The following is a 21,451-nucleotide window of genomic DNA, read 5'->3' as shown; positions in this document are numbered from 1 at the left end:
ATTATCTGAGAGAGAGATCCCAACTTTTATTCTAATTAAATACAACTTCTTTGACTTTTCAATTTTTCTTACGGGAGCTTCTATTCATATCTCCAAAATTGGCATTTGGATCTTTTTTTTTTTTTTTTTTTCAAGTAATAATTGATTTTGTCAACTCATGATAAATTACCAATAAAGACACAAAAGAAAGAAAAAAAAAAGTCTCTTTTTACCTCTATGAACTGTAATAATCTTCAACTTAGAGAAAACTTTCTCCTCCAATGTAAACCCTAAATATACATTGGTAAAGGGCCTTGACATCATATTTTCAAGCATAAAATTATACTTAAAGGATTATCTCGATCATGGAACAAACAGTCAAGGAAGAGAGTCCCACCAAGGAGTTACAAAGAAAAAACAATAATGCTAGAGGAAAAGACTTGTAAATGTACAAGGAGGTAAATTATTGAAATTTTTAACTCTGAGATCGAATTATTGACAAGGACTTGCATACAATTCACCTTTCTTTCTCACACAATTCAAACAGACACTCTTCCACTTCGATTCATTTTTTTATGTCTTTGAGGCCACCATTCCTTTTGAGGATTGACAACATCTGTTTTTCGAAAGAGCAGGACATGATAGAGACATAATGAATGTAGTGGCATGTGTGGGACTGGAAATAGTTTAAAGGCCCGAAATATATCAGAAGTGTCAAGTCAGGAATGTGAGCGCTGAGTTCAAGCAGCTCCCATTAGACCAAGAGCTGTTGAAGAAGGTGAATCAGACTATGTCGAAGTCGATAAGTTATCACAATAATTTTATTATTGATGAAGATTAGTAGTGGATGCTGCAGGGAGGGAAATGAAGAGTCCTCATGGGTCTTTCCTTCTAGAAATGTGAGTAGGAGTTACATAATCTATTTTTCTGTAATCATTCATCACATAGGAAATGGTCTTGTATTATAATGACTTGGATTTTCGTTATGTAATTTTGGTAATTAATAATGGACCACTTGTGCGGATATTTGGTATTGTGCTTTATTTTTAAGTTGTATGTGAGATGGAATGATTTTCGTACGTATAATTATTCGAATTTCACAGTTTAGGGGGTCGTGTGAAGTTTGAGTTTTTATACGTTGGGATTCTCGGAAAACTTCCTTCATGAAAGTTCTAGAGCGCGTCGATCCGAGTCTGTGGACATGCGGAACGCGTCAATCGGAGTTCGTATGTGAAAGTTATGAGCATTTGAAGTTTTGGGGAAGTTCTATAAATAGGAGTTTCCATTTTCAGAAGCTTACTATTTACATTTTACATTTACCATTTTCGGAAATATCAGAAACGCTCCGTTCTCTCTCCTCACCCGCGACTGACCCGACCCGAACCCGGTGATCCGACCCGGCCGAAACTCGCAACTGCGGCGACCTCTGGTCGTGAAATTTGGACAGCTGTTTCGCCTCCTCCGTCTGGTCGTCCCTGTGGTGTCCTTTAGAGGTGATATCCACCGTGTGCGACGCAGCAAGGCAGTGCAGATTGAGGTTTTTTGACCCGACCGGAAAACGCAGCTCCGGTGACGGCACGGCTTCAAGTTTCCTTCCTTGGCTTCGTGGGGGTAGTCTGAGTCGATCTATGGTGTTTGTTTGGATCGATTTACATGGAAATCAGTTCAACTTGGATTGAGCAAAAATCCAAAGCTTGTGAGGTAGTTTTTGACCATTTATGCTTGTTTTCTGACTTCGAGCTAATTATGAAAATTCACAAGCATGCTTAGATGAAGCTTTTTTATGTTGGAAATTTTGTGAAATATTGAATTTTGGCCGGCGGGGGTGCACCACCGCCTGTGGCGGCGTTCCGGCCATGTAAGGGACTGGTTTTGGTATTATATATGTTCTAGTCGTTGATACGAGCGTTTCGATATATAATATGCAAATTTTGGAGTTCGTATGAAATTGTTATGATTTTTACAGTTTCATACCGATCGATTTATTCGATCCTTGAGGATTCGAGCGTCCGATCGACTTGTGGTTTGGTCACATCGATCGTGGATGTATTCCGGAGACTTTGGGAGGTCTCGGATGTGGTTTTGCCTCGATTGGCGCCACTTTGGGGATTTTAGTTCAAAACAGGAGTTTCGGACTTGAATCAAATGTGAATCGTTCCTAAGTTGAACCGTATGTAATTAGATACTTGACGAAGTATTTTGGACGGTTATTTGGCTGATTGGCTGCTTTGTTCTTTGTTGAAGACGCAGCGGGAGTTTCGAGGTGAGTAATCTCACAAGGTTCAATATGAACGGAATTACCATTATCGTTTTGGCGTTAATTAATTAACTGTAAACTATAGTTGGTATTAGTAGGCATTCCTGAGCGAATGACTACGTATATATATATTTACGTGAAATATATATATTCTTATGGATGATGTGTGATGAATAATATGCATGATGATGTTCATATTATTGTGAATGCGACTTTTTATAGAAATAATATTGTGGAAAAAGATGTTTTCTATTGTTTGAAAAGTATTGAATTTGATGTTACATTTTTGAGTCAAACGTGACTCATTTTAAATGTATTGGTCCTTGTACTAAGGGTCACAGATGGTGAGTAGGGATGAAGAAAGTCGAACTAGATGGTTGTTAACGTTTTTAGGTCAAGAATGACTTACGTAACGTTTGACTTGAGACCAGATGGGGTCTGAGAAGTATAGGTCACAGATGGTGACCAACGGTTGGTTCTAAGACCAGATGGGGTCTGAAGACCAAGAGTCACAGATGGTGACAGGTTGCAGATGGTGACCAATGGTTGATCTTAGACCAGATGGAGTCTGAAGAACAAGAGTCATAGATGGTGACCAAAGGTTGATTTTAAGACCAGACGGGGTCTGAATGTTTATAGGTCACAGATGGTGACATGTCGCAGATAGTGACCAATGCATGAAATAGGGAATCACGCAATTAGCCGGGCAAGTGGGTATGATCAGCTAGAGCGCTAGTCTGTCTGCTACTATAGTTATGGGGGTAACGGTTGAGGTTGCTGGAGACTCATAAGTATGTAGTTAAAGGAGAGTTCCGAGAGTATTCTTCTTTTATTGTCTAGATGAGACTTGATTTGCTTCTTGATGGTTAAGTTAGCAAATAGAACATTATCACAGCGATGATTTATGTTGTCATTTCTGTGGAAATGATATGGAATGTTAGAAGGAATCATGTCTGCATGTTTTCCTTATACTGATTTGTGTGAGTTGTTGATTGATGTTCATGAGTTACTCATACGGGCTTGCAAAAGCTTACCGAATTTGTTGTGTGGCAACCCGGTGCACCATTCAAACGGTGTAGGGGTTAATCCTGCAGGTCAGGGTAATCGTGGCTGAAGCTAAGGTAGCTTGTTGGCAGCAGAACGGGTAGGAAGCAAATTTTGTTGGCTTTGCCAGTGTATGACTTCCGCTATGTAGTAGGCTCTGAGGAGCATTTACGTTTTATTTTGTGATGACAATTTAATTCGTAGATTTTGTAATATATGACTCTGTGGAGTGGGTCAATATTTGAAATTGTGGGTTCAGGGCATCAATATGTACTTGCTGTAAAGGGAAGATGTCTCCATCTACCTTGTATTGATGGCTGAACATTCGCGCATGTATAATTATGAGATTATTTATCGATTTTCATGTGTGTAAAATCAGAGGCGTGACATGTATGCTACTGTTGTCATAGTTTAATGAGTTCATTGTTACATGATTTACATCAAATAATGGTCTTGCATCCATGTATCCGAGATCATGGTCTTGTATTACGTCAAATAATTTGATTAATGATAAGGAATAATTTGAGATATATATCAAGAAAAAAAAAAGGGATCTAATCATCTATGTTGTCATCTTTGATATTTACTCAATGTTCCATATTCATTTGACATATCAAACACATTCAATTGATATATAACAGAAGGATATGGGAGATTAACAGATGCATGCTGCTGCATGCACGCACTTTACTCAATTTTTAAAGTTCTTTTTGCTCAGCTTAATTGTATCAAAGGTAAAATAGGATTGTGAAATATTTAAAAATTAAAGGTGGTCTGATTATCAATTTTGGAGATATGAATAAACAAAAATGTTCACCTGGTCAGTTATTGACCAAGAAAATAATGCTCAACCACCCTTAGATGTAAATCCAAGGGCAGAGAGAATTATTATTAAGTTGAGGTGTTTTGTTTTCCACTCTTGGATGTAAATCTAAGGGTTGTTGAGGATAAATTCTTTGGTCAGCAATTGACCAGGTGAACACCACTGTATGAATAAAACCTAAAAAAAATAAAAAGCTTTTATTGATTTTATTGAATGGTGGACATTTTGGAAAAATTAGGAAGATGTAGATACCATATTAGTTATTTGTAAAAATAAATTTGAGATTTATTAAGTAGGGAGATCCAAATGCCAATTTTGGAACTAACCATTTTCTGATCAGTTTTTCCTTTTCTTTATAATTCCAAAGACGCCCTTTCAGCAAACACATATATTACAATTGGTGCCCCATTTGTTCTGCGACCCTGGGCTGACGCCAAGGCCGCCCAGCACCCAGGGCCTGTTTGGATGTTTAGTTGCAAAACAAAAGAGACGCCGCAGACCTAAACTTAAGCCGAAAAAGAGTGACCCCGACCTTAAATAAAAGAGCTTTAGACGCTTACATTTTCCCATATTTTTTTAATATGATGTTCAAAATTAGTTTAAGCATAAGCGACGAGCTTGCTTCTCAAAGTGAAACTAATTACCTAATTTAAAGTTTTAAACAGATAACGTGCACGAACTTTCAAGTATTATGAAAGTGGGGCCCCTGATCAACCCAATGGATAATGCTAGAGGTTGTTAGGACCCACTCCTTCCCTCTTATCCCGCGCGCTCCCAGCCATCTCAGCTGAGTAAACCGCCCCACGTGTCGACCATCCCTTGCTTCGGACTTTGGTTCCCCCCTACTCCACCTCGCACCTACTTTCAGTCTCCGTCACTCTCTCCTTAGCTCTCTCTCTCTCTCTCTCTAGAAATCACTCATCGGAGACTTTTTGGAGTTTTGATCCCTCTCTCTCTCTCAAAGCACGATTCTTTGATCATGTGAAGGTATAATTTTAGATACACTTTTTGTTTTTCTTTTGATTACGAATTCATTGCCTGTTTCTTTCAGAAATATCTAAATCCGTCGGAAGTTTTTTTTGTTTTTTGTTTTTCCGGCGAAAGTAATCGTAATTCTTTCTTTCAAGCGTCTCGTTCGATTTATTTACACAGGAAGCGAATTTTATTTTTGTTATTTCTTAATTTCTATGACTCTTTTCGTGGAAATGGCTTCCTGTAAGAAGATCATGCCTTTTTGTTCTATGATTTTTTTTCTTTTTTTTTAATTTCTGGATGATTTGTTTTAATTGTGGTTCGTATAGTTGATTTTTGTATGGGTTGGACGAATACTTGACACTGTTTTGAAATAGGCGAAGAAGGAAATGAACATCTTTATGGCAATCAATCACATAATCCAAAAAAAAAAAAGAAAAACTTCCTTTTACAATTGGTAACTCACTTACATAGGACAGCCAATGTACTAATACTATATTATTGCTCTGCTTCAATTCTTTTTTCTTTTGAGAATTTTTTTGCTCTGCTAATTCTTTGATTTGTTAGTGTTTGTAAAATGTGTTTTACCGCCTAGCAACCGAGTATCGATTAAAAAAAAAAAAGAAAAAAAAAGAGCAGCTCAGTAAATAGGTGCTTGATGATTTGTATGCCCGAGCGATTCATAGAATCAATGGCTACCGTATTTAATTCTTTTGCTGGGGTGGATGTATTCATTGTTCAGCTATAATCCTGTTTGACTGTGGTTATTATTATCATTATTCCTGGTTGATTTTATAAATGGTGGGAATATATTTTGCCTGGAGTTGTTCAAAGGAAATTGGGATCTTGGAGGATTGACATTGGCTGTCAATGTCAATTCATATTGTCAATCTGTACTTCTGTAGTGTTGATCATAATGAATGTGATTATAATAGAGTTTCGGGCGAATTGATTGTACTGGATACTTACTTATTTTCTGTGCTCTCTACTTCTACAGGGTGAAGCGGGGTGTGTATTTTCAAGTTTGGTAACTGAATGGATAGAGTAGTGTTCTGCTGCAGTTTCTAGGTATATCTTGAGTCATTTGATTACCAGATTTTCACCATGGGGGGAGCTTGTTCTAGGAAGAGAAACCATAGAGATGATGAAGATAATTTTCCTAGAGGGATTTCCAGAAGATATTCCAAAAGTGGGAGTTCAAAGTGGTTGGCAACCTCCTTCTCTCGACCTGCTATAGATATTCAACATGACAAAGGGCAATGCCCATCCCTCATGGACTTGTGCGTACGGAAAATACGTGAGGTAATTGTTCTTCTGAATGTTTGTTAGGATAGAGACTAGGATCAGTATATCTTTGCTTATGCCAATTGCTTCTTTGATTGACAGGACATTAATAAATATAGCACATTCTCTATGCTCCCAAGAGATATTAGTCAACAGATCATTAATGAGTTGGTGTACTCTGGATGCCTAACTGATGTTTCTTTTGAAGCTTTCCGGGATTGTGCTTTGCAGGTACCTCATAGAGTTAGTTTGGCAACTACTGTTTCTAGTTGATACAAAAGAAATTCTGTCAAAGTAACTTGTCCTGCTCCCTTAATTGTCAGTTTGCCAGGCTGACCTTGAAGTTTCGTTTCTTTGTTTCGCAGGATCTTTACTTGGGAGAATACCCTAATGTAAATGATACTTGGATGGATGTCATATCCTCCCAAGGGTCATCTTTGCTCTCACTAGATCTCTCTGGTTCCGATGTTACTGACAGCGGGTTAATTTATCTCAAAGATTGCACAAATCTCCAAGCGTTAAATTTTAATGATTGTGATGAGATATCAGATCAGGGGCTGGAACACATAAGTGGTATATATGTTTCTTCTTTTGCAATCTATTGATAGTAATGTTTGATGAATGATCTACTTTTGAGTAAGTGTAATTCACCTGGACTTTTGGCTAGTCACATGTGGCCAGCCAAAAATAGCTGTTGGAATCGCACATATCTTTTAATTGTAAGCTAAACTATTTAAGCAGCTCTGTAACGACATAAGAAAAGAAAAGAAAGAGAAGAATGAGGGCATAGTTAGGGAGGATGATTTATTGCGATCTTATATTCTATTTGACATGCTACATTTCAAAATGCATAGTTTTCACAACTCGACAGGGTTATAACTCAAACTATACTACCTTTTTCCTTTTTCTTTTGTTTAACCTATCTCTTTGTGCTCAACATTGTTGCCTGAATTTGGAAGAACATTCATGTTATTGACCATGGCCATCTTCTTGGTTCAGCATATGACACTTATGTTATTTTCCTTCAGGTCTATCTAACTTGACAAATTTGAGTTTTAGAAGAAATGGTGCAATTACTTCTCATGGAATGAGTGCCTTTGCTAATTTATTTGGCTTGATCAAGTTGGACTTGGAGAGATGCCCAGGGATCCATGGTGGACTTGTTCATCTTCAAGGTATGTCTGCCTCTATGCACTCATCTGAAAACTGAACTATGTTTCTTCCCTCTGAACATTGATTTTGGTTATCTGGAAAAGAAAAATTTATGATATTGAACATGAGGAGAAAACAGTAACAAGGGATTTATATTACAATGCATTGATTTGTCCTTCAGCACAGGTAGACCTGGCCCTATTGTCTATACAATTTAACATCCATATATCAGATGAATGTTTTTGATCAAATGAATGGGTTAATGTATGAGTTGGGCATTCATTTCAGTACACATATGGAATTCACGTATTCATGTGTGACCCAATAATGAAATACTTGGGGCTGTATGAACAGCAGTATAATCATGGTGGAAAAACTAGACTATGGGTTATTTTGAACATGTGTTTATAGTGTCTGGGTATTCACCATAAGTTGTTAAATCATATATCTCATACCATGCACATTAGGATGCTGTCTTGAACCTTGCATAACACTTTCTTGGTTTCACTTTAGCATGGCACAGTTCTCACTATTGGTGACTATATTAATCATGTCTCATAGTTCATTAAATCTTTCAACAGGTTTAACAAAATTAGAGTCTCTTAATATCAAATGGTGCAACTCCATAGCAGATGATGACATGAAGCCTCTCTCAGGTACTTTACAAATTGGCCAGCCTTTCTCTGTTGTTTAAAACTTAAAAACTTTTTAAGGGAAAAAAAAAAAGTGACTTAAGACACCTACACTGGCTTTTATTGGAAGCTTCCCACGACACAGATTCTGTTCAGACTTGAGACTCAGATTCTGATATGTTAGACTGTCTTATACGTGCATATAATATCAGAATTGCTATTCATTTTCATCTATCTTTGGTGATACAGTATGCTCCTCCTTGCAACATATTAGATGCAGAGATCTCTCTTACTTCATATAAATTATGTACATGTTTATAGTTCAATTTGAATTAAATTGCTGTTTTTCTCATACTGGAATTACTTGTTCTTTTGTATTTCAGGGCTTACAAATTTGAAAAGCATACAAATTGCCTGCAGTAAGGTTACTGATTCTGGCATTACTTATATGAAAGGTATTTGCTTTTGTAATTCTTTATATTCAGAATCTACATCTCTCCACGTAAGGATAAAATCATTTGTAATTCTTTATATTCATAGTTGTCAGGTACAATGTGATTGTACAGTATACTCCTGATTTATAGAAAGAAAAAGAAACAGTCATGAAGATCCTGGGAGGCTGCGGGGATATTATTTATTTTATTTTTGTTATTTTTTAAAGAAACCGTATGTATTAAATATAAGGAATGAGACAATAGATGTGGACATCCTGTCCACAACAGAAAAGGTATCAGGAGAAACAGAATATAAGAAAGGCTATAGCATTTGAAAGCCACCAAAACAGGTGCAAAGAGAGATGAATGAATTCCTTTCCATCTCCCACAAATCCTCTAGCCTTCAACCTATGTGGTTTTCAAATATTCATCTATATCTTTCGTCCATAGCACCGAAATGATCGGCATACTGCAATTAGCCCTTTTCTCTTGCAATCAAATTGCTTTTGACTAAAATGAGCAGGACTGGGGTATTCTATAGCTTTGACAGACTATTGATCGATACCTAATATATAAACATAGCAGTTCCTTTGAAGATTTTGATTCACCAGTAACCACTTAATAATGTAACGAACAAAAGAGTTTGATTTTTGATTTTTTGGTGATTGATATTGAAATTTTTCTCATTTTTATTGCGTAACCATGTCATCAGTCTTAGAAAATGTTATGATGTCGACAAGTAGAAATAACTGGCAGAACCTTGCATGGTTTAAAATTCAATTGTTCTTGAAAAGAAATATATACCAGTAAAAAGGGCCTGCTGGAACTCAGTTATAGATATTTGAGAAAATTAAACTAACAGATATTTTCTTGTACTAAAACTCGATTGTTATTTTGTTGTACTGGAACTCAGTTGTTGGAAAAAAAAAAAATTGATAAAGGGTTGCTGAACAGAACTCTTCCAAGTCTTCTCCTTGTCTGAGGGAAAATGTTGTAGCAACCCACATGTATAGCATTATAGTTCTGAAGGTGCAGGACTAGACCATTATCTTTAACAGAGAATATTTTTGTGTGTGCTACATGCATGCTTCTTTGTGCATGAGAACGTGGGTCTGAATGCATGTTTCGGAACCCAATGCTTTTTAATGGGGGTGCTAACTAAGGTAGTTCTGGAGTGTAATACAAGTGAATCCTAAGTATGGTTTTTGAAAGGAATAGCAGCATAAAACTGTTAACTGTTTCATTGGTATAGGACTCACTTAGAAAATTTAAGGGTCCTATTGTTTAAAATTGTTGTCTTTGTGAATAGAAAACATAACCGTCCAGATATGACATATATGGGTTAACTAGCTCAGACCTATGTGATTGTTCCTTTTGTGTAACTATCTTTATCATCTCTGTGTTGCAGGTCTTCACAATCTTTCTCTTCTGAACTTGGAGGGATGCCTGGTAACTGCTGCATGTTTGGACTCTCTTTCAGGTTTACATACCAGAGTATTTGCAATTTGTTCTTGGCCATTATGATATTCTTTTAAAATTTTTATCTTTATCTTCCATGTAACCCCAAATTCATTCATGAGGTAGACAATTTACTATGAATTATAGTTATGAATGTTTTTGTGCTATGCATATAAAATACATGGACTTTTATTTTGTCTGTATATGTGATTTTGAAATTTATGAATCATTACTATCATGTCTGGTAGGCGTACTTACTTGAAATGTGAGTGGAAAGAAGTAGCTTTAGATTTGGTATTTATCTGAACTTACTGACCAAGCTTTATAAATTCTTTGAAAATGTTTTGTCCTGGGGGTTACTAAAGGGCTCCTTGATCTGGAAGGGTATTCTGTTTGAAAATCATCCATAACATGCAATAACAGCTTAGGATCTTATTATGTTTCTAATGATCTATTATTCATAAGTGATGATGTATGAATTCATATCGTCATTTATTGGAAGAAAACTTGGTGTAATAAAGACTTTCGACTTTTTTTCCCTACCTGCTAATGTCCTTAAACCCTTTCTCCTAGTTTTGGTTGGGCCTAATATTTTACCCGGGCTTACCTTTCAGCTCTTGATGCCCTGCTATATCTGAATCTGAGCCGATGTCATCTGACTGATGAAGGATGTGAGAAGTTTTCTCGTAAGTATTTTTCAAATGATATGATGACATGGTTCTATGCTGTTTAAGTTGGGGAATATAGTTTCCTAGATGCTTGTTGGGTTTAATTTATTTTTATTAGTTGAGTCTGCTTGAACTTCTAGCAACCATTGTGCTTTGCAGGATTTGGAAACTTAAAAGTACTAAACTTGGGGTTCAATGACATCACGGATGCCTGTCTAGTGCACTTAAGAGGTGGTATTTGTTGGTTAAGCTCTTGTGGTTTTGAATTTGAAACTGTGATTTTAGAATTTGTTTTGACATTTACTTTTAATTGGTAGAAATTAATGGTTTAGGAATAAACATGTATGAGAGGCATGATTTTGATCAGACACATGATACATGCAATTTTCATAATTAATCAATGGAATTAGAATCTACCTTTCTTCTTCTGTAACAAGCACGCTCACGGATCAATTGGCCTATAAAATAAAATTATAATATGCTATTAGTTCTCTTTTTTTTTTCTTATTCTTTTTTTCTTTTAACTGATTTTTATCCTCATCATCTACTTTTGAGGGCACGTGGTTATCTGTCTATTTTTTTTTATTTTATATTCAAAAGTTTATGTCTGAATATAATTATCATTCTACTTTGCAGGGTTATTGAAAATTTAACCATAAGCCTTATTGGCTTAATTAATACTGATATAATATAGCATTGAAATTCTTGCCTTCCTTCGAATAGGTTTGACAAATTTGGAGAGTCTGAACCTGGATTCATGTAGAATTGGTGATGATGGGCTGGTTAACTTGACAGGTCAGTGTTTACAGATGCATGATAGCTTCTGCTTTTTAAGTTTATCTTCATAAGAATCATGGAAATGAAGCATGCTTTTGTACATCTTTTATTATATCAGAACTCTCATGACTGCGGAATGCTCACATTTCAAAGGTTGAAGTTTTCATGGTTGTGTAGTTAATTTTTCCCTCTGCAATTTTGAACTTCCACAACTCTTTATATATCAATTCCGATGGTGTATTGTAGACGAATTTGAGTTCAAGCTAAGAGTTTCACAGTGATTTCATTATGTGAAAAACTCCCTAATTAGAAATGTTTCAAAAAATTCTCATTAAAAAAAAAAAACAAAATAAAAACGTTACACTTAGAAAGCAGATCAGTTTTGTGAAATCTCTTAACTTTATGAGTTTGCTTGCATTGTGGTCTCAGTTTATTTCCATTTTACTTTTTGAAGAAGTATATCCTTTGTTAATCAAAAAGCAAGATACAAGAAAGTGGATAAGGATATCAAGTACAATTTACTCATGACTGTGTTGCTGGTTCTGAATAGCTTCGACTGTTCTGGATGTGGTTACGAAGTAAATAGTAATTTAGAGGGTGCCTCTTCTTCTCTTCTATTTCTAGACACTTGATTTTGATGAAGGTGATATTTGTGCATATTCTTTCAGGCCTTAAGCATCTGAAATGCCTGGAATTGTCAGATACTGAAGTTGGAAGCAATGGGCTCCGCCATTTGTCAGGTTATATGCTTCACTTTCACTCATGGTTCACAACCATACATAATTGATTTCAACCCCCCTGCCTCCTTTATCTATTGATCTTTGAATGTTTAGAGGAATGTAAAGAAATTGATGCTTTATTCTATAGAAAGATAGGTGGCCAGCTTTCTAATGCCACACATCCAGGAGATGCAAATACTGAAGATCTACCTCTGTTGTCCATGTTCTTATATGAAATTTGTTGTCACTTGTCTGTTTTTATTACTGAGCCTAATTATTGTCTCCTTGCTTCCTGTAGGATTGGTTAAACTAGAAAGTATAAATCTGTCTTTCACTGTGGTTACTGACAGTGGTTTAAGAAAGCTGTCCGGGCTCTCATCTCTTAAATCGCTTAATTTGGATGCCCGGCAAATAACAGATACTGGACTTGCAGCTCTTACAAGTAAGTAGCCTTACATGAAAACTGCATTCTGATGTACGGTGTGTTTACATGTTGCCTGTATATCAATACATTTTTACACGTCATCATTAATGCAGGTTTGACCGGATTGACGCACCTGGATCTGTTTGGAGCCCGAATTACAGATTCTGGAACAAACTATCTACGAAGTACGTTATGCAAACTTTGTCAATTACTTACATTTAGTCCTCGGAAAGACTTAACTGATATAAAGTAGAATATAATAAAGAATCCAAGTGGTAGTTTGAATATTCCAGTTGAACTTTTACCTGTGCATATTGTGTCATTCAGCTTCTACCTGTGCATATTATGTTTTTCTGTTTTGAATAATGCGGTGTTCAAAACAATTGCCCTGTTTGTGGACAGTCTGGAAACACAAGGCAGATGAGTCATTTGGTTGGATTACCTCAGTTATGAGATGGACCAGGAAATTGTTTTTGCTTAACAGCAGGCTTACCATTTGTACGCTAGAGTTGTATTTGTCTTACTTCCATGATTTTGAATATTTGGTATTGTGGTTTGCAAAACTACATATGCAGAATACCAGAGAATTTGATTATGAAACACTAGCCAAGATAATTAGATAATAATAGCTTCCACTATTTATGTGTATGATGATGGTATTTCTTCTCTAAGTTCCATTCTGATGTCTGGTTGGTACATAAATCATTCCAGGGTAGGAATAGTTTTAAATGTGAATACAAATTGTTCTTTAGGTCATAGTATAGCTGATTGTATGATTTCGTTGTATCAGAAATGTTTGCAGTTTGGTTTTACCAAGATTTAAACTAGTTCATTTCTCACCATTGTATTTGTCTATGATTTAGGCTTTAAAAACTTGAGGTCCCTAGAAATATGCGGTGGAGGATTGACAGATGCTGGAGTAAAGAATATTAAAGATCTTTCATCCTTGACCCTATTGAATCTATCACAAAACTGCAACCTAACAGATAAAACCTTGGAGTTGATTTCTGGTAATCCCTTTAACTTTGTTATAAATTTGATATATATCATATATGCCAGCTTTATCTGCTTATGCTGTTGGATGAAATTTGACATATAAGCTCCTGAGGTTAAAGAATGCCAAACATGGGAATTTCTAGAGCACATGGGAGAAAGGGATGGGGGTTGCCTTTTGAAATATTGCGAGGCAGGCCAATGCTTTTATTAGCAATAATTTGTCTGAAAGCTGGTTGGATCGTGGTTGTGTAACCATATTGGCTACTGTTGTCAATGTCTATTAATTGTCACGCCCTTTTATGTGAATGCAGGGCTCACAGGATTGGTCTCTTTAAACGTTTCAAATTCTCGCATAACCCACTCAGGACTGCGTCATTTGAAACTACTTAAGAATTTGAAGTCTCTGACTTTGGAAGCCTGCAAGGTGACTGCAAATGACATTAGGAAGCTTCAATTGACTGACCTTCCAAATCTGGTAAGCTTCCGGCCTGAATAGTTGTGGAGGTAATTGAATCTGTAACTTTAAGCTTCTGGCAGCTTGGACAGACAGATATGTACATATAAAAGGGGAGAGTTTGGGTAAATTGTAGATATGGTTGGATGTGGATGTGGATTTCCAAATGTCTCTTGAACTAAAAGATTGGAAGTTCTCTCTGTGCTTCATGTGAAGCTCTCTTCCATGGTTGATTTTTGGCATGGGAGAAAATGTGGATAAGCTTCCTAGGCATGAGTCTTCTATATCTTTTTTAGGGGTTTGGTATTCTATTAAAATAATTATTGTATATACATGCTGGAAGTTGGTGCTTCCCATTTGCTTTTTTGTACAGAATGTAAAAAACATGGATACTTTGTTCATAGTTAATATTCAGTGATCTGGGATGCATATTATTTGTAGAAAAAAATGGTCTGCTCCGGAGTATGGTCTACTGAAATAGTTATTTGTGTTTCCCTTTTCTTTATTTTTTTAATTTTTATTTATTTTTTAAGAAGTGAAGTACTTGTTATTTGTTGATAGTTCAATTGATCTTTGGACATGCTTGTTGAAAACTTCTCAATGACCCTACCCTCTTCTTTGACATTTAACTGAGCTAATTTGAGTTTTTCAATTTGATTCTTCTTTTTATCTATTAGATAAACTGGTATAGCAAACTCACTTTTACATATATATGGTTGTCAGTATTTTAATCTCGTAGGCTATAAGAAATTTCAACAATCCAGTTACGCAATCATATATATATGATTGTGTTAAATGTCCTAAAAAGCTCACTGATAAATTAGATTAGGAATGTAGACAATTTTTTTGGGGTAATGCATCTTCTATTGCGTGGAATCAACCTTGTTTACCAAAGCAGAAAGGAGGGCTTGGCATTAGACCAGCAGAGTGTTTTAATAAAGCTGCGCTGGCTAAGCTAGGTTGGAAAGTCCTAACTCAGCCACAAAATAGGTGGGTACAAATAGTGACAAGAAAATACCTTAAACATAATCATTTTCTTACAGTTCTGAAAAGATCCACAGCTTCACTAGCTTGGAAAGGAATTTTGGACACTAGAGACCTCCTTTGTGAAGGCTTAAGATGGATAGTGGGTGATGGTGATTCCATTTTATTTTGGTTTTTAATTGGGTACTCCAATTTCCGTTATATTATCTTATTCTTGATCGGGATCGGAATAATCTGGATTGGTCTCTCAATGTTTCTTCTTTTATTCAGAATTATGCTTGGAATAAACATGCTCATTTACAGCTGCTGCCTGAAGACATTGCTAATCAAATAATAGCTATTCCTATCCCAGTGTATCATACTGTGGATGAGTTTGTTTGGGGTCCTTCCCCAACAGGAGTCTTTACTGTCAAAAGTGCTTCTTGGTTGCAATAGCAGAATAGTCCTGCTCATTTTAAGGCCCCCTTGTTGAAGAAAGTATGGCCTTTAAATCTTTGCCTGGACTCTTATTTGAGGAGGTTTAAAGACTAGGGATCGTCTTTCTATTTTTAACCCGAATATCCCTGGTTCTTGCCCGTTCTGTAAGGATGCCACGGAATCTCTTGATCATCTCTTTTTGCATTGCTCCTTTGCTAAGCAGGTCTGGCATCTTGCCAGTATGTCAATCCTGGCTAATTGGCACGACTCTTTTCTTGTTTGGTTAGATGTTGTTAGTAGACACTTCTCAGATTTGATACTTTAAGTCATTGCTTCTTAGTTGCCTGGTCTATTTGGCATACTCAGAATAAAGTGATTTTTGAGCAGTTGACCCCTTCACCTAGTAAAACTGTGTTTGGAGCATTCAATCTGGGGTTTAACTACTGCAAGGCTAACCCTAAGCTTTTCTGTCCTAAAGTTTCAAAGTTCTTCCATATTAAATGGCAACCCCCTGATCATTCTCAAGTGAAGCTTAATTTTGATGGCTCGGTCAGACATGGTGTAGCTACCACTGGATTTCTCCTCAGAAATTCTGATGGCAATCCGCTGTTTGCTACTTGTCAAAATTTAGGAATCACTAATGCCCTTGTTGCTGAAGCTACAGCGTTAAGAGATGGACTGCATACGACCTTATTGCAGCAGTATCAACGTGTCATTGTTGAGGGAGATTCTAAACTGCGATTGGACTGTATAACTTTGAGGTCTGTTGTTCCTTGAAGGATTAAGGCTCTTGTTCAAGATATCAACAGACTTACCATTCAGTTTCAATCTGAACGCATGTAACCATGGAGGTCCAATCTCCTTACAATACCAAGATTGTACTATCTTCAAGGCTGATCTAGATAAACCATGAGCAACCTGGTTTCCTTTCTCTCGTCTAACACACTAATTCAAAACTTTTCATCAATAACCTCACTTCTTCCATTACAGCACCAATGCAACGGTGATAAAACATTTAGTGCATCACCTTCAATTTCCACCTTTTGTAGCTGCAGCTCCTTGCAATATTTCAGCCCATATGCACTAGCGCCGGTGCTTCTTTGACCAGTGGACTGAGCATACCAACCATAGGTGTTGCCAACGCACCCACGAGCTCCCCTCCATCATTCCTAATCACTACTCGAAAACCTACCTTACCACCTTGCATGTCACAACTCACAAGCACCATCAAAATTCATTTTTAAACCAAGACAATGCTGGACACTTCCACACATTTTCTCCCACATCCCTGCAATTAAGGCTGCTGCTACTCTGCTTTCTATTCTCCCTGCTGCACACACATTCTTCTAGCCAATCATGTGCCTTTCAAATGAGTTCATGAGGATCAAAGATAATGTTTGCCATGACAGCCATTATTTAGGGCTGGAAGAGAATTAAGCAAGTATATCTTTTTGATTTTTTTTTTTAGATTAAACAACAATTCTTTTTTCTAGCTCACCCACTCTATGATGTCAGTAAGATTTGAACTTGTGATAGTGCTGGTTATGATGTCACATCGGTATATTTTTTAAAGGTTTTTTTTAGCTTAAAATTTGATTATTACAATTGGCTGTACAAGCATAAAAACCGGATCTCAGCAATAATTAGGGTTTAAATTAATTCCATAGACTTGTCGTTGTCGGTACCAACGGTCGCCATATTTGACCGATGGGTTCTACAACGGGCAAATTCATTAGAAAAAAAAGAAAAAGAGTAGCCATCTACAAAGCTCGCGTCATTATATATAGAGGCCATGAGGGGAAATACAACACCAATTAATCTTTCAAGTCTCGTCATTAGCTTGCCATAAATTACTTCCATTACCATCTTACCCGATTGTGTCATTTGTTTTTCATTTACTTTGTGAGTTGTGACTTGTTCAATACCTTCTAGCTAACACCAGAAATGGCTGAAGCTCTCGTTTCCAACCTATTAGCAAAGCTGGCTTTCATCTCTTTTACACAGATGGAACAAGAGGTGAGACTGATCGTGGGCGTCGACAAAGAAGTTAAAAATCTGACCCTCCATCTCGAAGCTCTTCAAGCTGTGCTCCTGAATGCAGAGGAGAGACAAATCAAGGAGCCGGATGTCCGGAGTTGGCTGAACAACCTCAAAGACGTGTCCTTTGACATAACCGACGTATTGGACGAGTGGAACACAGAGATTCTCAAACACCGAATTGAGAAGCAAGAAAAGCATGGTGAGGAATCTGTAGTTGCTCGAAGGAAGGTGCGTTTCTTCATTTCATGTCCTAGCTGTCCCTGCAATTGTTTTGGTCAAGTTGGTAGTGTAAGTGTGCGTCATGACATTGCTAAGAAGATAAAAGAAATGAATGAAAGATTAACTTTGATAAGTAGTATAAGACAGAATTATCGTTTTGAGAGAACAATAAGAGGCAATGAACAACTTGAACATCCCAAAACGTCTTCTTTTGTTGATATATCTAGAATAATTGGTAGAGAAGATGAAAAAAATAATTTAGTTAGCAAATTATTACAAAGCCAGAGTAGTCAAGAAGGGAGGAGTCATCCTGTCGTTCTTATTGTAGGGATGGGAGGAATGGGCAAGACTGCTCTTGCCCAATTGATCTATAACAATGAAAACATTAAAACTCATTTTGATAAGAGAATTTGGGTTTGTGTGTCTGATCCTTTTGAAGAAATTAAGATTGCCAAAGCCATCATTGAGGCTCTCAATATATACGACAGCCGAGTTAATTCAAATGAGTTACAGACTTTATTGCAGTGTGTATCTGAATGTATTGAGCATAAGAGGTTTCTTCTTGTCTTAGATGATGTGTGGAACCTAAACAATACTAGGTGGGAACAATTAAAGGAAGCTTTACAGAATGGTGCTTCAGGTAGTAGAATTTTAGTGACAACACGTAAAGAAATAGTCTCAATTACAATGCAAGTAACTACCGATCATGTGATCTATCTGAACAAGTTGAGCGATGAAGATTGTTTGTTATTGTTTAATCAAACTGCATTTTTAGACGACAAAGAAACAGACTTTAAATTGTTTGCAGATATTGGAAAGGAGATTGCAAAAAAGTGTCATGGTTTGCCTCTTGCTGCGAAAGCTTTAGGTAGTCTTATGCGGTATAAGAAAACAAGAACTGAATGGCAAAATGTTTTAGATAGTAAGATATGGAATACAGAGGAGGTTGAACAAGTTTTCCAATCATTGTTACTAAGCTTTTATGATTTGAATCCAGCGGTCAAAACTTGTCTTTTATATTGTGCCACTTTTCAAAAAGATTATGAGTTTGACAAAAATATTTTGATTGAGTTGTGGATGTCACAAGAATATCTTAGTTTAAACCAAGATAAAGAAACAATAATAGGTCAGAATTATTTCAATAGTTTAGTAATGAGATCTTTCTTTCAAGATTTTAAAAAAGATAATGACGGGAATATTACAAAGTGTAAAATGCATAATATTGTGCATGATTTTGTACAGTTTTTCACAGAAAATGAATGCTTCGTCATGGAGGCTGACAATGCTAATGAGATAAATATCGCACTAGCTAATAAGGTTCGACATTTGACATTGATGTTTTCCCCTGATGGTTCATTTCCTATTTCAATTTACCATTTTAAGAGATTGAGTACTCTCATAGCTTCTTTTTTAAAAATTACTACAATAAGGTCAAATTTATTTTTTGAACTGAGATGTCTTAGGACATTAGATTTGAGTCATAACGACATTAAAGAACTTCCACAACAGATTGGCGAACTAAAACTTTTGCGTCATCTTGACTTGTCTTACAATTTTGATTTGGAAGAATTGCCCAATACTGTGGGTGATTTATGTAATCTGCAAACTCTTCGAATCAATAACTGCTGGAAGCTTGAAAAACTACCTGACACTATGAGAAAATTGATCAACTTAAAGCATCTTCATATTGAGGAATCCAATAAAGTAAAGTTACCAAAAGACATTGGAAAATTGACAAGTCTGCAAACACTACATGGGTTTACTGTCCAGCATTTCAACTTCGATCACTATAAAATATTCACCTTAGAAGATCTGGAGAAGTTGGACCAACTTCAGGGTAGTCTACGCATAAGTGATTTAGAAGGGGATGCAGATATGGCTGAAAAGGCGCAATTGGTGAAGAAGAAACACCTACTTCATTTGTCTCTAGAATTTGGGGTTGCGGATAGTAAACACCAGGAACTATTACTGAATGCGTTGCAACCACATACCAATTTAGAAGTATTAATGATCCAAGGTTACCGGGGAGTGGTACATCCAAATTGGATGATGTCTTTACACAATTTGAGAAGCCTTACTCTTAAAGGCAACGAAAATTGCGAGTTTTTGCCTCCTCTGGGGAAATTGCCATCCCTTGAAGTTTTGAGAATATCATGGTTGGAAAGCGTGAAAAAGCTCGGAGTTGAGTTCTTGGGAATAGAAGAATTATTACCAAACAGGCAAACATCATCCATTACCATTGGCAATGCCGTTGCTTTCCCGAAATTGAAACAACTCGAGCTGCATTCACTGGATAGCTTGGAAGAATGGGAAGGAGTCACAGCTGGGTGGAGCGAAGAAGAAGATGATTCAGAACTTTCAATAATGCCATCTCTTTCTTCCTTACAAATTGGGTACTGCAATAAGCTGAAAAAACTGCCGGACTTGGTGTGGAAGACACCGCTGCAGAAACTGAGCATTAAATCTTGTTCAATACTCACAGGAACAGGTAGACAGTGGGTCGAGATGTCTCACATCCCAAACATCGAAATCAATAATGTGTTTGTACAGAAAGGAGGAGTTCAGCTTGTGTTGGCAACTGACGAGGACGATGAACACGATGATGAGAGCGAGCTCTGCCGTACTGATTCACTTTACTGGTAAATTATTTATTTACTTTCTCTCTGATAACGTGTTTCTAGAATTTCGTCTAGTATCTTCATCTAAATTTTATTTCTTTGAATCTCTAGGATTTCAACAATGCCTGAAGATATATCGACACGGCAGGTGTCTGAGGAGAGATTGACGGGGAAGGTGAAGTGGTTCAACGACTCGAAGGGTTTCGGCTTCATCACCCCGGACGACGAAGACAGAGAAGATTTGTTCGTTCACTTCTCGGCGATCAAATCCGACGGCTACCGCACTATCATGGATGGCCAGGCAGTCGAATTCCAAATCGGGGTAGGCCCTCGCGGCTCGACCCAGGCCATCAACGTCACTGGCCCCAATGGCGCTGCTATGCAGGGGCAACGGAAGGAGAGAGTGGGACGGTTCGGTTGGACGAGGCGGCGGTGATGGCTGCTTTACTTGCGGAGGGTTCCGATCCATGGCGCTTCGGGGAACAACGGTGGCGGTGGTGCATGTGTTTTTGGATTTATGCATGCAGCTCAGTTAATTAAGAAAAAAGTGCATGATTCATGTGGTGAAGGGTGTCCAAGGGCTTCATTGGCTAAAGAAAAGCTTGTGGGTAAACATTCTGCAGAAACTCCAATTGGGCAATGAGAGAGTTGAGGGTTTGGGTTGAGAGCTTTTTCTTTTCTCTCTTTTGAGATGGGAAGTTCTTCGGTACACCATCAATTAGATACACTATACACTCAGTTCGATACAAATTAGTTTATTTATTTGTAGAGTCAATATAATCTACTTGATTTATGAGTACATTGATGTACCCTTCTAACGAAACTCTCCGAGATAGATATGGTTTCATTAATTGACTTGGACAACCCATTTGGGGATTTGGTCTTCCTAGTTTTGGGATTTTCTCTTGAGAATTTATCAGTAGATTATCACTCGTGGATGTAGCCCAATTTGGGTGACCCACATAAATTCTTTTGTTTTGTGGTTGTGTTGGCGTGTGTCAATTTACCTATTTAGGGTTTTGTCTGTCTTCTACAATATTATCGGCTAAGGCGATCAAGAAAGCCCGCCCGGATAAAATGTCTGAAGACCTTCTCTTTCC

General features: G+C 37.0%; 2 protein-coding genes across 6 annotated transcripts; both read left to right on the top strand.

The window, feature by feature from the left end:
* The first annotated feature begins 4,924 nt into the window (after positions 1-4,924).
* On the top strand, positions 4,925-14,502 carry LOC112186088 (F-box/LRR-repeat protein 14). Its single transcript, XM_024324453.2, has 16 exons — positions 4,925-5,090; positions 6,073-6,377; positions 6,462-6,590; positions 6,725-6,932; positions 7,388-7,534; positions 8,093-8,167; positions 8,527-8,598; positions 9,986-10,057; positions 10,650-10,721; positions 10,863-10,934; positions 11,427-11,498; positions 12,149-12,220; positions 12,498-12,641; positions 12,737-12,808; positions 13,487-13,633; positions 13,931-14,502. The coding sequence occupies exons 2-16, from the start codon at positions 6,180-6,182 to the stop codon at positions 14,113-14,115; spliced, it is 1,737 nt and encodes a 578-aa protein (XP_024180221.1). The 5' UTR covers positions 4,925-5,090; positions 6,073-6,179; the 3' UTR covers positions 14,116-14,502.
* A 2,680-nt stretch (positions 14,503-17,182) lies between these two features.
* On the top strand, positions 17,183-21,240 carry LOC112186087 (putative disease resistance protein RGA3). Of its 5 annotated transcripts, none has more exons than XM_040513844.1 (3): positions 17,189-17,742; positions 18,976-20,372; positions 20,463-21,240. In XM_040513844.1, the coding sequence occupies exons 1-3, from the start codon at positions 17,419-17,421 to the stop codon at positions 20,785-20,787; spliced, it is 2,046 nt and encodes a 681-aa protein (XP_040369778.1). In that variant the 5' UTR covers positions 17,189-17,418; the 3' UTR covers positions 20,788-21,240. The 5 variants fall into 5 exon arrangements, with proteins under 5 accessions (XP_024180216.1, XP_040369778.1, XP_024180219.1 ...); XM_024324451.2 differs by having other exon boundaries at positions 17,192-17,742; positions 19,243-20,372; XM_024324452.2 differs by having other exon boundaries at positions 17,195-17,742; positions 19,504-20,372.
* The last annotated feature ends 211 nt before the right edge of the window (positions 21,241-21,451 follow it).

Source organism: Rosa chinensis, chromosome 2 (genome assembly GCF_002994745.2).
Source record: "Rosa chinensis cultivar Old Blush chromosome 2, RchiOBHm-V2, whole genome shotgun sequence".
NCBI classification, from domain to species: domain Eukaryota; kingdom Viridiplantae; phylum Streptophyta; class Magnoliopsida; order Rosales; family Rosaceae; genus Rosa; species Rosa chinensis.
This window is presented reverse-complemented; position numbering and strand designations above follow the sequence as displayed.